Raw genomic sequence first — 15,529 nt, 5'->3', positions numbered from 1 at the left:
AAGAAGAAGAAGAAGAAGAAGAAGAAGAAGAAGAAGAAGAAGAAGAAGAAGAAGAAGAAGAAGAAGAAGAAGAAGAAGAAGAAGAAGAAGAAGAAGAAGAAGAAGAAGAAGAAGAAGAAGAAGAAGGGGCGAGATCATGTAGCACCTTTTGTACATACATGGATGATCTCAAATTATACCCATCCAAGAAGTCTGACTTAATGACTCTGCTTAAAGTGACCGACGATTTTAGCAGAGCCAATGGTATGACATTTGGTGTGGACAAATGTGCGGTCATAAATGTACAAAAGGGGAGGGTTGTAGCTTCTGAGAATCTACAACTTACTCAGGATGTGCCCCTCGTTTCCCTCTCGGAGAATGAAAGCTAGAAATATCTTGGTATGTCGGAAGCATTAGGCATTCATGACAAAGGTATGAAACTGCTGGTGAAAGAACGATTCTTTGGCCGCCTGAAAAAAGTTCTAAAGTCTTTTATCAGGTGGAAATAAGTGCCGTGCTTTTAACAGCTGGGCTATGCCAGTCTTAACCTACTCTTTGGACATACTGAGATGGTCGCAAACAGAACTAGATGCCTTGGATAGAAAAATTCGTCGATTGCTGACAGCATACCGGATGCATCGTCCACGTTCGTCTGTAATGAGGTTGTACATCCCACGGAAACATGGGGGTCGAGGCTATTTAAATGCCAAGACCCTGCACAACCGCGAGGTCATATACCTTAGGGAATACTTCCTTAAGGTGAACGTGCGAATGTATCAGGATGTTGCAGCAATGGACAAAGGAGTTACGCCGCTTTCCTTGGCCTCCACGAATTGGCGAAGGCTACCGGTACTATCTCAGACCGCATTAGCGTATTTAAGAGCAAGGAGCTACACGGCAGGTTCCATCGAGCCTTAACTGGGCCTGATGTGGACCAATTATCTTCCGTGGCGGACGGTGCATATTTGCATAGGCACAACCAAGTGGCCAAGGTCATCCACCAGCAACTTGCCCTTAAATATGCCTTTGTGGATGCTGAGGTACCGTATTACCAACCTTCACCCGTTCTGGAAAATAGCGATATCACGCTCTACTGGTATCGATCTATTATTACGGATAGGACTATTGCTGCCAATACGCCCGATATAGTAATAATAGACCGGTCTGAGAGTTGTGTAATGTTAGTCGATGTCACTATTCCACATGACGAGAATCTCATGAAAGCTGAAAAGGAAAAAGTGTTAAAATACCTAGATTTGGCTCACGAGGTTACCGCCATGTGGCGTATGAAATCGACTACCATTATTCCGATAGTCGTATCGGTAAATGGACTGATAGCGAAGAGCTTCGACCAACATCCCAAGAAGGTCTCGCTACACAGTTGGATTAAGGGCCCGATACAAAAGGTAGTTATCCTAGAAACCGCGCGCATCGTGAGAAGGTTCCTGTCTCTGCAGCCCTGACCACTGGTTGTTTGAGTCATGGGATTCTGGGTTTTTAATATAATATGTTTTGTATATATTTTTTTATATGAAATGTATTATATTAGAAATGTATATAAATAATAATAATAATAATAATGCAGAACAGATAGGGCCTTTGCACAGCTGTATGTTTATTACCCCGGGGGGCATAAACACTGATATTCTGCAAAGGCTTATCTTAAACTTGTGAGAAAAAATTTAATAATGTTCGGGAAAAAACAGGCCTTTTCTTTTCCCATATAAACGGTTAAATGGATCTCGCTGAAACTTGGAATAGATGTAGAACATAGTCTGGACAAACACAAATACTACTTACGTGCGGACGGAATCGACCGCCACAGGTAGTTAGCAATTTCTTTTCTATAATAAGATTTTTTAATTTTACTTAGAAGATATAAAAATAAAATTATTTGGAGGAAAATCTTTTTTGAATGAATAACAACATGAATGATAAACAATTTAAAAAAATGTCTATTTTATTTTTACCGAAAATATCCGTTAATTATTACACACAAAATACACAATACATTTAAGAGAAAAAATTGGAAATATACAATTATTGGAAAATAACATAAATCAACCTGTACAGTCGCAAAGAAAATTGTTATTATTAATTTAATAATTGATACCAAGAAAACTTAGGAAGACCTTAAAAAATTGTGATAAGTAATAATTATTATAATCTTTGCAAATGTAAGATAATCAACATTATTTCTTGAAAAAAATCCACCAAAATATAGTGTCACTTATTAAAAAATATATTTTATGTATGAAACGTAAAATACGACGATCGATAAAATACTAATCGATTTTGTAATGAATTCATTCCATAAATTGATAAACTAAAAAGGCTTTATTGCACTATCTCCCTAGTAAAATAGGTTAAACTTTTGAATCATCATGCGTCACTTTTTACATTTGAAATAATTGTAATAGCTTGATCAGAAACATAAAACATCTCACCATATTTCTTCACATACTAAAGTAATGAAGAAGGCGATGTGCGAGCAGTTGATGGTTGCGCCCTTATGTTAGGTTTTCCTGGTCAGACTACATCACAGTCAGTCAGTTTATGTGGTATTCAAGCAGGTAAGTCGTTCCAAATCTGGTAACAAAAAAACAGCTATAGTAGAAATCGCGACTCGACAACGGTTGATACAACATAGCGGTTATGGCGACCAAAATCCTGGCTGAACGATATTTAACTTTTAAAACTACCGCTATAACCGGTTTTTACTATATTTCTGTTAAACTCGACAATTCGTTATTTCGTGTCGTATAGCAATTTAAACTTGGTAGGTAAATCATTGTCAAGGCCATTCAACGAAGTATTAAGGGCGATTTTGTAAACTTAATCTAAAATCTTTTTAATCATTGTAAAATTGTACAAAAATAATAAACTTGACATTATGTCCAAGCATTTAAACACGACTTGCGTGACTGTAACAAAATGTTGTCGTTTGAAAAGGGTACATTTGAATTGTTTTTAAAACTTTGCCTGCGTAAAGAATCTAGAACCGAAATGGACAACTAATAGCAATATAGATATAATATGAACGCTCTTGTTGCATATGGTACTAAATGTACCAAATAATAACAAATTCAAAATTATTTGATGACAGGTCTATGACCTCACTAAAAATTATTTAGGAAAATGTCACGTTGATAGGAAAAGGTTTGTCATCTCTGGTGTAGACTATCCTTCTAAGTCTTATCGAAAGTCTCAACGAATGACTTACCGTTTGTTTTTGCAATCAGCCCAAACAACTCCATAGATCGTCAGATTCCATCTCAAAATCGTATTCAGATTTTTCCACAAATCTCTTATTATCTTGTTCTTCAATTATATTAGACGGTGGTTCCTGCAGATATCGAAAGGAGAATAAATTAATACTTTATTAGTCTTAATAAAAGAAAATACTTTAAAATTTCTTACAATAAAATCTTACTAATATTATAAATGCCATATTTACATGGATGTTTATTTGAAAGTATCTCCGAAACGGCTGAACGGATTTTGATGAAGTTTGGCACACATATAAAACATATTCAAGAAGAACACATAGGCTACTATTTTTTTAATTGCGCGCGGACGGAGTCGCAATCGACAGCCAGTGTTAATATAAAATAGAATAGCGATTATTTAAAAAAAATCGTCTTACGTTTTCGGCTTTCCTTTTTATTCCTCGTTTATTTGTTTTACTCGAACTTGAATCTTTCTTTTGCTTCTTTTGTTGTTTTGACAATAAATTTTCTAAGTCTTGTACTGCAATAAAAAAAATATTACGTTAAAAATGAACAGATTGCTGTGTACTATATCGTACGTCAATTTTATACTCATAATATTGTGCTTGGAAATAAAAACTTACTTTCTTTACACAAATCGTCGTTTCTCTTTCTTAAAGTTTCTATAGATTGTGTTGGGGTCAACTTATTCTTTATGTGGTCCAACGCGATGTTCAATAAATTTGATACTGATACCTGTAGTAAAAAACAAATAAATTTGTTAAACAGAACATACGTCAATAATCGTGCAACATATTTTCTTATTGATAACGCCTACGAAATTTGTTGATGTTTTCAAATCTAAAAGGAATAGAAGTCAACTAGAGCGGATAAAATGTTCTGCTTGTTTGAAACATTTTTAATGTTAGTGGAAGTGAGGTAAATCCTGGCAAGAAATCCATTTACTAGAACAGACATTGTATGACGAGATTGCGCTGATGATAATCTTTCTAATATTATAAATGCAAATGTTCAGATGTATGGAGGAATATTTATTAGAAAGTATCTCCGGAACGGCTCAACAGATCTTTATGAAATTTAGCACAGATGTAGATCGTAATCTGGAAGAATACGTAGACTACTAAATGACTTACTTTTTAATTCTAAAATTAATTAAATTACTTTTACTTACAGAGGAGGAGGCATCTAATCCTATGGCTTCCATCAGCTGAGACGTTGCTTCAGCGATTTCACCACGTCTTTCTCTTTCATATTGTGCATTGCGCGCTTTTCTCTGCTCCTGAATTAATAAAGAAAATATAAAACATTTAATAATAAGTTACACTTCTTAGTTTTAATGAGTTATTAGTTAACGTACCCGATTTAAAGGCTTGCGACATTTGCCGGCCGGTCTTCCGCGTTTTCTTATCGGTACATTAGCCTGTAATTGAACGCGAAATAAATTGTATATTTAACAATAAAAAATTGATAATATGTATCGATAATATTCCTCAAATATAACACAACGCAAACATCTCACGATTTGGGAGACTTCGCAATTGTTAATCTACCGTCACTCAATAACATATTTTATAAAAATCCGAGGAACGCATTTAGAAATCAAATCAAATAAGAAATAATTTCTCACTATTACAATACCATATTTATACTAAAAATATGGCGAATTAATAATTGATAAAATATAATAAAACAAACTTACTATATCCTCCATCAGGAAATGAGACGGCTTGAACCAGTCAAAACAACACAACCACAGGAAATGAAATAATTACTAACAAACCCTTCGTTAAGTATCCTGGTAAGTTACAACCCCCTCCATTTCTAGTAAAAAAAGCAGTTTTTAAATGTTCTTAATGAGGTCATAAACACAAAGATAATCCTATTTGAAAGCCGCGCCGGATAAACAATTGTTGTAAAGACTTTAAAACTAAGCCGACTTTATAAATTTCTTGGAAAGTAATTAGCAAATGTCTTATTAGTGTTAACGCTTGAATACCGTGATTTCTTATTTGCAAATTGTATTTATATATTTATTTTATCATGGAGCAATAAGGTCGATTGAAACCTATGATTCTAATATCTGGTTTATTATATTTTCATCAGTCAATACACCTTCTTTTCTCTCGAAACAATGGCTGACTTCAAATTAATATCTTAATTTTTTTTACTTACTTTACTTGTATGTTAATTTTAATAAAAATAGTCTATCTTACTAAGTCAGGATTTTTTCCATTTGACTTTTTACCTTTGTCTTTCTAGAAGGTAGTATGCTAGCGAAGCTACGATCACAATAACTCTGTACCTTAAATGGATAACATTAACATCTTATCAAACACAAACAAACATCTTGCAAAACAAGGACTTTTTTCGAACCATGTTTTATGTTTTTTTAACTATGGCCAGGTCACCTCTAACTTAGGTTAGGCTCCGAAACCCTTGGTGGTGACTAATACTGAGCTGATGATTATTATGTTTTATGTACGCAAAGACTGATAGTAATTATGTTATGTACATTTATATAAACAAAAATTATCTAATTATATTTTTGCAATACATGTTTTAAGGTGACAAGTCAAAACAAGGCATAAAATGAATTCAGTCAAAGAAAGCCGATGTACTTCTGCATTGTAGTTATCCTTACTCAATTGCATTGTTAATTCTTAGAAAAGTAAAATTGCGTTTTACAATGCGCAGGCGCAAGTCTATTGTTTTCAGATTCCATTCTAAGAATTATTATTGAACGAGATTGTAAAAAGATTTTGGGATTTAACAAGACTATTCTTCTAAGAATCTTTTATTACTTTCTTTTTAAAATTTTTAGAAGTCAGTTGCATGTTTTAGTAACAAATTAAGTCTGATAAACGCGGCTTTACATATTTTTGATAATAATACCATAGACTAAATGCAAAATCCGAATATACTTTTGATAGTTTTATTTATTTCCCAGAATTAAGGCCAAAGCGTATTTAAAACCGTCAGATTCTTCTGGCGGAAAAAGAAATCTTTTTTCCAAAAATAAAGAGGAGAATCTAATAAAGTTAAAAAAATAAAACATGATTGAGTATTTTATACTTTTATTTATTTAGTCTTCAAGAACAAAGTAATTAAACATTTCTTCAGTTTATAGTACTTCTTATCGTTTAAACTAATTAAAGAAATAACTATTGTTACTTCAATATTCCTATAGATTGCAAACAAGATTTTTTTAAGTTAGTTTTTTAAAGTTAAGTTACACATATACAATATTTTCGCTATTTAAGAAATTACACTATAAACTTTCGATCTTCTAAGCAAACAAACGAAGAACAGATTAAAAAGATGGTTCCTAAAAAACTTTGTGTTTTAATTACCTTTTAGCTTAAACAAATGCCATTTAATCGCACACATGATGGAAAACATCAGAAATCATGATTATTGAAATATATGTATACTTCCGAAATACGATTTTGACGTATAAACAACAAAATAGTTATATTAGAAGCAGTTTTCATACATATTAAACAACGAAACATACTTTTTTATAACTAGGTTGATGTAATATTCAATCATCGGCGGTCAAAAGGTTGAAACATGTTACTGACCAGTGTCTTGGTGCATTTTTTGTACTACAGCAATGATTAAATTAAAATGCTGGCCATATTTTATGTAACATATTAAAAAAAAACTTTTTTGAATTTAGAAAATGACAGAGCATTTTACAATATACTTTAAAAATAAACAAAGAACATGCATCAAATTTGAAACTAATTTTCAAAATAGTTTCATGAATTACCGATTTCCGAGATAATCTTGACTTTATAATTTTTAAACAAACTGTAGATTTTTTAAATTCAATCATAACATATAGAAGATAGTTTGATAATTGTTTTCATCATATTATTTCTATTTTTACTGTATTGATTTTGAATTTAAATAGAATCTAAATAAATTTCTTTATATTAATACAAATACAACTAGTACCAAATAATAATTACATTTAAGTTAATACTACAAAGACCAAAGGTAAAACTAAATTCAAGAAGACCAAATCTTAACCTATTAATAACTATTAACTTTATATTGAATTTTCTTACAATCTGTCAAAAAAGACAATGCTATACCTTGCATTATTCTTACAACAAAAAAAAAATATAGAAACAACAAAAACATTGTATCCTCACAATATTGATACGAAATATTTACAATTAAAATAACACAAAATTAACGACGCCCCTTGATGTCAACAGAGTACAATAGTACTCAAAACTAGATTGTAGAATATTCAAAATAAAGACTTATTTAATTAATAAAATTTTAAATGTTCAGAGTAGAAAACCATAGACAGCATTATTTCACTGGCAACATTGTTGCATTTCGTTTTTTTTTCGTTTTCATAATCAAAGTCCAGTAAAAAGTGATTCACACTATTGCATTATTTTAAATCTAAATCATACATTGACGCTGTTAATCTTCAGTTTCTTGACGCGTCTGGTTGTTCCTTCACCATCAGAACTATCCGTATCATGGGAACTGCCCTCCGACTTGATTCCAAGAGCTAACTCATGTGCCTCAATATAGTTGCCCGTAGCTCGTACTTTTTCCAATGCTTTTACTGCAGAGAAAGTATTAGGTAACTTATCATCAGCTCAATACACGTCCCCACCGAGGGGCTCGGAGTCCACCCTAAGTTAAGGGTGATTAGGCCATAGTCAACCAAGCTGGCCAAGTGCGGGTTGGTTGACTTCACACATATCTTTGAATTTCTTCTGAGATATGTGCAGGTTGCATCACAATGTTTTCCTTCACCATAAGAACGACGGATAAATGTACATTTCCGATTTAGGTAACTTACTAATATTATAAAGGCAAATGTGTGTCTAGAGGGATAGATGTTTGGTAGAAGGTACCTTCAGAACAGCCATATGGATCTCGCTGAAATTTGGCATAAATACAGAACATAGCCTGAAAGAATAAATAGGCTTCTATATTGTCTTACATTCCGCGTCAAAAGCAGTCGCGTGTGACAGCTAGTATACAATATTTGTCTAAATTGAGAAGACATTTAAAACAGTAATTGAGTTCAATTTTAGTGGCATAGAGTATGATAACATAATATTTCTGTATACTCTTGTACTTACTTTGGTTCTCGAGCAAAGTATTCTGGCGTTTCAGATCATCAATATCTTGTTGGTGCGAGTTGTTTTTCCGTCTCATGAATTGAATGTATTCCGCTGCCTTTTTTAGAATTTGTGCTCGGCTAGCCTGAAGTAATGAAAAAATTATTTTCATTACAATTTCTTAACAATTTACAGAATTATTTCCTATTTTTAGCATTCTATGAGCTATTTTTGTGACACTTTATGGTGAACTGAGTCTACCTTCAAACTCAACTTATGTTCTCTTTTAAAGACTACATTATACTTTTGCGCGACACAATAAAACCTTTCCATTAAGTATGAGAATCTTCATACAAAATTAATTTATTATCTCATAAGTGAGCGTTAGCAAATTAATCACCATAAAATGGACAAAATATAGAGGTTATAATCTCTCTTAATATAAAAGCATTTTATTGAAAATTTGAGATCTGTAATACAGAAAAATTGGAAAACTTCATTGTAACTACCAGTATCTGTGTCTTTCTTCTTTTTAAGTGAATGAAATTGATGTTTTTACTATGTCCTTGCTTTCCATGTTCTGAATACTAAATGACCTTCATTTCTATTGCATTGTATTGTTTCTTGTTAATGTCTAAGAAAACTTTTTATTTATAAAAGTATGAAAATATAGTTAAAGAATATAAAAAAAAAATATTGACATTACATTACATACCACTTTCTCCCCCTGCAATGCAGGGACAGTTTCCCTTAGAGAAGTGAAACTGTCTTTTATATGGTCTCTTCGTTTACGCTCCAGAGCGTTGTGGTGTGCGCGTTTTTCTGCCTGCAAATTAAAAAGTATTTTTAAAATTATTTTATTTTTAGTTTACACTAAGCCTACGTCATGATAAAGTGTGTAAAATAAGGTGTACCTGAGAATAATAACCACTTCCACCGAGACTATTTCTCATGTGAGTACGGGAATCAGAATCATTCTCCGCCTGAAAGATAAATTAGTACAACAAATCAGTTATCATTATTTTAGGAATGATTATAAAACATTACTGAAGTTTCAGAAAAAAAACCACGAACATCACTCTCGATATCAATGTCACGATCGTCGTCACTTATCATCTTAAACACTAAGGGTAGTTACTGTAGTATTAAACGTCTTTACACAAATAGGATATTTGTTAGTACACCAAAAATAAACAAAATACAAATATATTTTTAACACAATAAAGCAAGAACGCGTGACAATATATGACAGATAACATAAAATGTTGATAAAAGAAGACAATAAAAGATGCACGGTAATTCCAAATGAATGAAAGAGAAATATTTAGTTTCTTAATGTGAAAAAGGGATACATGTTCGAAGTCTATCCGACTAACACAAAAAGGTTTAAAAATGAATTCCCCTCCCGCTTCATTAATTGCCCGCGCACCGCATTTTACACCATGGCCATTGGCTTTTTAGCTTACTTACACCAAAGAGTATATAAAATAATGACTTACACTAGCAACATTAGTTTTATTTACTTTTTCTTTATAAAAATAGTTAAATATTAGAGTTGAAAACAATACACTACACTTTGGATAAACGAAATGTTGATAATCATATCTGAATTTTGAAATATTAATCATTGGTATTGTTAAAAGTACTATTTTCTCGGCTGTTTATTCACTATAGCTTTTTGGCCTTTTATTTTACCTCTCTTCCGTTTTCTGTCAAAATTTTCAAGCCCGCCCGCGCCCTATTTTTCAATCTTCGATTTCTAAGTACAATAAAAGCTTTCTTTTAACACCGAAGTAAATATTACAAATTAAAGCCTCATAAACATTTGAGAATTACACATAATTCAAGTCTTGAACGGTATTTTACAGTAATGAATCCAACACAAGTATCTTCATTTCAAGTAGATGTTGATGATCCAAATTTTTACAACAATGGTGAAGACGTAATTAACAATGATATAGCTAATCTAAAGAAATCTATTACAATTAAACGTAATTTACGCAGTAAGTTTAATTTTTTCTACTGTTAAAAGGTAAACTTAGGTAACCGATATACCGAACGATTGAAGATATATGAATTAATTCCAGCAATTCTAATAATTTATTGCTAAATATTGAATAAGTTGTTTTTTTTTTCAGTTGAAGCCGCAGAAATGGAAGTAGAAACGGCTGCGCTTTATTTAAATATACATTGGTATGAACTAGAAGAATTTAAGCAGTTATTAGAACAAAAAGAAGAATTCGTTAAAATGTCAAATAAATTATTAGCTTCACTTAACAAGCGTTTAACTGATATGAACTTAGTTGTGAATAAGTAAATCATAAATCGAAAATCGATTCTTGATTAAACCTAAAATTTGTATAAAACATTCCATCTATAGGTTATGTTAAGACAATAAAATGATTTCCAAAAAAGCGTTTTATTTTATACCAAGTATCACAGCTAAAATTAGAATGACCAATTTCATTTTTCGTCCATCAAGGCTAGGGCTAGATAAGAGATTATTAGGATTTCGGGGACTCGTAGAACTAGTACATATTTATAACATTATTCATTTTCCCATTTACAAACCACAGTATGTACGATAAAAATTTTAATTCTAGTTAACAATAAAGTGACGTAACCTAGGGTAGACTTTAAAGAGAAAGGTAAACGAGCGGCTGGAAAATTGAGGTGATTAACGACGCCCATGGACATCCGGACCACTAGACGAACTGCAGATATGCCTTTGAGGAAATAGTATGCTCACTTCTTGAAGGAACCTATATCGTACCGATTTGGAAATTCCGCAGAGGACGGACCACTGCACAAAACGGCTGGTCGACAGACTTACAAAGGCGAATTATATAATGTGACAAACCGGATCCAAATAAAACGAATAAATCAATTCACTTTACTAATTAAACTGTAAATAATTTATAATTTTTAGAATACTATCGCTTTTAACGCTAATTAGGAATACGGTATGTGTGTATTTATTTATAAGAAGTTAACTTATTTTTCAAAACATTGCATTCAGTTACATTGTACTAAATGGTCGTGAATATGAAGTGTGTAATAAGTTTCATCATTTTAATAATTCCATTAAGTCTTGCAATAAGTTCTGATTATGTGTATGAATTCGGTATGTGAATATGTTCTCTTTATATTTTATACAAGACGCTACGAATAAAGCTCCATCCTCCCTGATCACGAGATTTATCATCGGTTTTAAAATCGTCGAAAGAAGCGTTCTAGTTTTAACACCGTGTCTTTAGTTGCTTGTTGGGACATAAAGTCTTAATAAGGTATACGCAAAGTTGACGAATACTCCAAATCCAACAAGGGCTAGATTTGATTGGGCGTGTCAGTTCTTATTACTCTCTTTATTATTATCTTTTTCTAGGCACTGATCAGGGACAAGTAATCTATACAAAAGACGGCACAATTTACTTCTTCCAGCAAGATACTAATATTGATATTCCTGTAAGTAGCCTAGTTATGTAATATTCTGATTATGCTATTCTTATATGAACGAAATGTAATTCTTAAGTACTTAATTACTATAATTAAGTTTTATAAAATGATCCTTGATCAGCAGACTTTGTAACATTGTGCAAGGATATGAAAGCACACGATTACAAATTAAACTACATGTAACTCGATGCAGAAAAAAACAGTTTTTTTTTATTTCACAGGTCCCCACTGATATGACCGTAACATATGTCAAAGTCACTGTAAATGCTTTATCACCGCCAAAAGTGGATTATGACAATCTGTACCACAGAGTATCAATAAAATACAGCTGGGTGCAAATTACACAATCAACATACAATATCATTGTTAAAGGAATTCCACAGTCTTAAAATAAAGCAAATGTTAAATAATAAAATTTCAAAATAAACGTTTGAGACATATTTTGTTGAGTTTTTAATCAAGTGTACACAAATAGTTACGTAGTTTTTTTAATTTATCTGAGACTATCTTTTCTCATTTTAATATTCCATTGGTATCTTCCATATCCTTGGGAAATAAAAACAAGACTTTTCACCAGCAATACTGTAAGCAAAACAATAAGTTTTGACAAATAGATCGTCCATTTGCCATGAGGAATGTTCCGCGCGTATGATTAAAACACTATTTTACATGGAAGCTATCTAATGTTAATTAACGTTAATTCCGCTTAGATATTATCATTGCACGCATGATGTTCATCAGAGAATATTTCATAACGTCCGTTCAAAATCAATTAGTTACAGCTCCATGCATACGTGATATTGTTTTAAGCTTACCAAGATGTGGTTGCCCGTCACCCTAATTGTAATAGCCTTTGTCAATTTAAATCATTTATTTTATAATCCTCATTTAGGATATAAGGTACACAAATTTGGTAAGTAATTAAAGTAGGGATCAGTTTTATAAAAGTATTTTTACGTAAAACTAAATCTATTATTATAATTTTTAATAATATTTTTAAACTTTAGGTGAGCGTATTGACGGAGACATTCTGTCCTATCACAATAAGGGCGCTATACCTTTGTTTAATCCCATATATAAAGTCAAAATCGAAGTAAGTATTTAATTACAATTTCAATATTATATACACATAAGGTGCGTTATGTTTTTGTTCCTATTCTTATGCTTGTTCTGTAGACGTTATTCTTTTTTCAGCCTCATAGACAAGACGTAGACAAAAACATGAACCTCGTTACAGTCGAATATCTAAATAGACATACGGAAATTAAAGTCAGTTACGATCGACCGACACAAACTGTAACATTTCGATGGAAATACCCTTTTGTGCATACGCAATATGAAATCAAGGGGTACTCGCTTCCTAACCGGTTAACAAACAAGTCGATGTCCTTAGCAAATTTACAAAGCCTAATAAATGAATTTATCTTTTAATGCACTTTTGTTTTGTTGGGCTTTCGGGTTAATAAAGACAAAGCGCAAGCGATGATTATGTCCATATTACACCTATATTCTTGAGATATTAGTCCTTCTCTCAACGAACCACGTTTTGTAACACAAGGACGATTAATTTGTAAAAAAACATGATACATGTTGCGATAATCTTCTCTTGTTTAAATAAAGCTAAATCGTTTATTGTAAGAAAACATTGCAGTGTCTCGTCTCTTTTTTTCTAGTTATGGACTACTTTGACCTATACTTTTGCCTAAAACACAGCAAACACGCATTATGGTGTACATTGCATCTGTCTTTGCTTAAAAAATTGTAAAGAGTATAAGCATAAGGACTATAGATAGAGAAAATAAAACAAAGAGATTAATAGTAAAAATATTTCACTATTGACGGCTAACAATAGTTATGTCGTCAATTGTAAAAAATAAATCAAAATAAAGTGAATTTACAATTTTATGTTAGTCCAAAATATGCTTAAGGTTCACTGATAAATGCTGGTCGGGAAAGAGTTAATTAATCACGGGAACGCATGTTGATATCGTCGTGTCTCTCTCGATCTGTATCGCGATGGTCTCCAGACACTCGCACACCGGCAGACGGGCCAGCCTCCTCGTGCTCGCGTTTGCCTCCGGGGTACGGCGCCGACGGTGCGGATTGCACTAGCCGGCCCATCAGACTCGCACTCTTGTCTTTCCTAGGTCTTGTCCACTCGTGTGCCAAAACACGATCTAAAGTCAGCCTCAAAGTGATATCGGGCTCCAAAATGTGTCGCACTATAGACTTAGCGGCGGCGGACACGGTGTCCCGAATCCTTAAGCGGAACACCCAGTTACGTGACATTTGATCTTTTAGTAATTTACGCAAGTTTGAATCATCGAATGGCATAGATGCATTTAACATGATAAAGAGAATAATCCCGAGGGACCACACGTCGGCCAGCTTTGGATTATACGGTGTACCACTAACCACTTCCGGGGCCGCGTACGCCGCGGAGCCACAGTACGTTTGGCTGAGCACACGTCTGTTTTCACCATCGGTGCAGAGTCTTGCAAAACCAAAGTCGGCTAATTTCACGTTAAAACGTCTAGAAAGTAATATATTTTCGCATTTAAGGTCACGGTGGGCAATATTCTTACTGTGTAGATAATGCAGTCCGCTAGCCATCTGCCTGAACCAAAGTTTGGCTTGGTTCTCTGGTACGACTCCGTTTCTTTTAATAAAGTCTAACAAATCACCGTTGTCAGCATATCTCATGAATATGAACACTCTTGGTCCCCTCTGCAAGATGCTGTGCACTTGTATAATGTGTGGGTTCTCAATCTTAGTAAGAATGTCGAGTTCTCGAGGAAAAAATTTTTCTAAAAAATCACGGGGCGCCTTTTCCTTATCGAATATTTTGCACGCGAGGTGCATGCGCTTGGGGCTGGACGCATCGCAATACTCCGCCAGGTGTACAGTGGCGTATGATCCTTGTCCGATTTTTTTGCCTATGAGATATCCCCGTTGTTCCAAGGCATTGACCTCGGAGCTGCGAGGGCTGAGCCGCTCAGCCATTGAGGTCTATCAGCTTTATCCTAACCCGGTTAGGATACATTGGACATCTCACTATTCACGATATACCCAATAGTTTCAGTGACTCTCCTGTCAAATTGTATGGTATCCGTTTTGCTTTAAATTGCCACTCAACTCTCATTAAAGAGAGTAAATAAATAAATAAATCCTTAATAGCACGCACAAGATTTTGTCAAAATATTACATCACAAAGAATTTGGATATAAAAAACGCTTTCACTAGTAAGATATCTTCCAAAAAGACGTAGTTGTTACATTTATGATTTTTTCTTTTGTTTCTAAAATCAAAACTGATGTCTTTCATACTTGCCTGTTTCAAGTTTTGATATAAATAGGTCGCTCTCAGCAAAGCTATAGTACCATTATCTTAAGACAAAATTTTATCCATTTAATCCTTGTTTTTATTAATTAATTTTAGGTATCTAATAATGGGCTTTTAATTACATGTATTTTAAAATAAAGATTTGTTAGTTAAAATGAACAACCGTAGGGTAAAAGGAAGTTACGTTTAAACTTATAAAACTGTAACGTTTACAACCTGCTTTTAACAAAACACTGCATTACTAAGAGATGTATAGTGTTTTTTACAAACTAAAAGAAGTCTTCTTTAACGTCAACATGGAATTCAGTTTTAAACATTTTCGAACTCATGCTACTTACAACCTCGCAAACCTCAGCAAGGGATGAAAGAAAACTGGAGTGGTCGGAGGCAGAGGTCGCCCTAATCGAATTGATAGGTAGGGAAGTA

The 15,529-nt window shown here is 33.1% G+C and overlaps 4 protein-coding genes and 1 long non-coding RNA gene across 6 annotated transcripts; 2 read left to right on the top strand and 3 right to left on the bottom strand.

The window, feature by feature from the left end:
- Positions 1-2,318: 2,318 nt before the first annotated feature.
- On the bottom strand, positions 2,319-5,097 carry LOC106120374 (uncharacterized). The gene is made up of 7 exons (XM_013315708.1): positions 4,909-5,097; positions 4,567-4,629; positions 4,381-4,488; positions 3,833-3,944; positions 3,626-3,729; positions 3,203-3,325; positions 2,319-2,568 (listed from the first exon to the last, which is right to left on the bottom strand). Exons 1-6 carry the CDS (start codon positions 4,918-4,920, stop codon positions 3,218-3,220), a joined length of 507 nt encoding a protein of 168 aa, XP_013171162.1. The 5' UTR covers positions 4,921-5,097; the 3' UTR covers positions 2,319-2,568; positions 3,203-3,217.
- A 2,468-nt stretch (positions 5,098-7,565) lies between these two features.
- Positions 7,566-9,577, bottom strand: Max (MYC associated factor X). Of its 2 annotated transcripts, none has more exons than XM_013315706.1 (5): positions 9,380-9,577; positions 9,220-9,288; positions 9,012-9,131; positions 8,327-8,450; positions 7,566-7,800 (listed from the first exon to the last, which is right to left on the bottom strand). In XM_013315706.1, exons 1-5 carry the CDS (start codon positions 9,419-9,421, stop codon positions 7,637-7,639), a joined length of 519 nt encoding a protein of 172 aa, XP_013171160.1. In that variant the 5' UTR covers positions 9,422-9,577; the 3' UTR covers positions 7,566-7,636. The 2 variants fall into 2 exon arrangements, with proteins under 2 accessions (XP_013171160.1, XP_013171161.1); XM_013315707.1 differs by having other exon boundaries at positions 9,021-9,131; positions 9,380-9,576.
- Positions 9,578-11,300: 1,723 nt separating this feature from the next.
- LOC106120047 (uncharacterized) lies at positions 11,301-12,193 on the top strand. Its single transcript, XM_013315225.1, has 3 exons — positions 11,301-11,429; positions 11,691-11,770; positions 11,983-12,193. The coding sequence occupies exons 1-3, from the start codon at positions 11,339-11,341 to the stop codon at positions 12,148-12,150; spliced, it is 339 nt and encodes a 112-aa protein (XP_013170679.1). The 5' UTR covers positions 11,301-11,338; the 3' UTR covers positions 12,151-12,193.
- Positions 12,194-12,483: 290 nt separating this feature from the next.
- LOC106120046 (uncharacterized) lies at positions 12,484-13,248 on the top strand. Its single transcript, XR_001227977.1, has 3 exons — positions 12,484-12,674; positions 12,769-12,854; positions 12,956-13,248. It is a non-coding gene; the product is annotated as an uncharacterized LOC106120046 (long non-coding RNA).
- Positions 13,249-13,573: 325 nt separating this feature from the next.
- Positions 13,574-15,063, bottom strand: Tssk (Testis-specific serine/threonine kinase). Its single transcript, XM_013315161.1, has one exon. The coding sequence runs from the start codon at positions 14,762-14,764 to the stop codon at positions 13,724-13,726; it is 1,041 nt and encodes a 346-aa protein (XP_013170615.1). The 5' UTR covers positions 14,765-15,063; the 3' UTR covers positions 13,574-13,723.
- Between the last annotated feature and the right edge of the window lie 466 nt (positions 15,064-15,529).

Source organism: Papilio xuthus, unplaced genomic scaffold (assembly GCF_000836235.2).
Source record: "Papilio xuthus unplaced genomic scaffold, Pxut_1.1 DF826961.1, whole genome shotgun sequence".
NCBI classification, from domain to species: domain Eukaryota; kingdom Metazoa; phylum Arthropoda; class Insecta; order Lepidoptera; family Papilionidae; genus Papilio; species Papilio xuthus.
The sequence above is the reverse complement of the archived record's forward strand: the minus strand, read 5'-3'. Positions and strand labels throughout refer to the sequence as shown.

Coding starts and splice junctions, on each gene's coding strand:
- Max (XM_013315706.1), bottom strand. CDS start 9,421: ATGATAAGTGACGACGATCGTGACATTGATATCGAGAGTGAT. Junction 9,132..9,219: donor GAAGTGGTTATTATTCTCAG/GTACACCTTATT, acceptor TTTAATTTGCAG/GCAGAAAAACGCGCACACCA. Junction 8,451..9,011: donor GGGAGAAAGTGGTATGTAAT/GTAATGTCAATA, acceptor TCATTACTTCAG/GCTAGCCGAGCACAAATTCT.
- Tssk (XM_013315161.1), bottom strand. CDS start 14,764: ATGGCTGAGCGGCTCAGCCCTCGCAGCTCCGAGGTCAATGCCTTGGAA.
- LOC106120047 (XM_013315225.1), top strand. CDS start 11,339: ATGGTCGTGAATATGAAGTGTGTAATAAGTTTCATCATTTTAATAATT. Junction 11,430..11,690: donor TGATTATGTGTATGAATTCG/GTATGTGAATAT, acceptor ATCTTTTTCTAG/GCACTGATCAGGGACAAGTA. Junction 11,771..11,982: donor ATACTAATATTGATATTCCT/GTAAGTAGCCTA, acceptor TTTATTTCACAG/GTCCCCACTGATATGACCGT.
- LOC106120374 (XM_013315708.1), bottom strand. Junction 4,489..4,566: donor GTCGCAAGCCTTTAAATCGG/GTACGTTAACTA, acceptor TTATTAATTCAG/GAGCAGAGAAAAGCGCGCAA. Junction 3,945..4,380: donor GATTAGATGCCTCCTCCTCT/GTAAGTAAAAGT, acceptor TTTTTACTACAG/GTATCAGTATCAAATTTATT.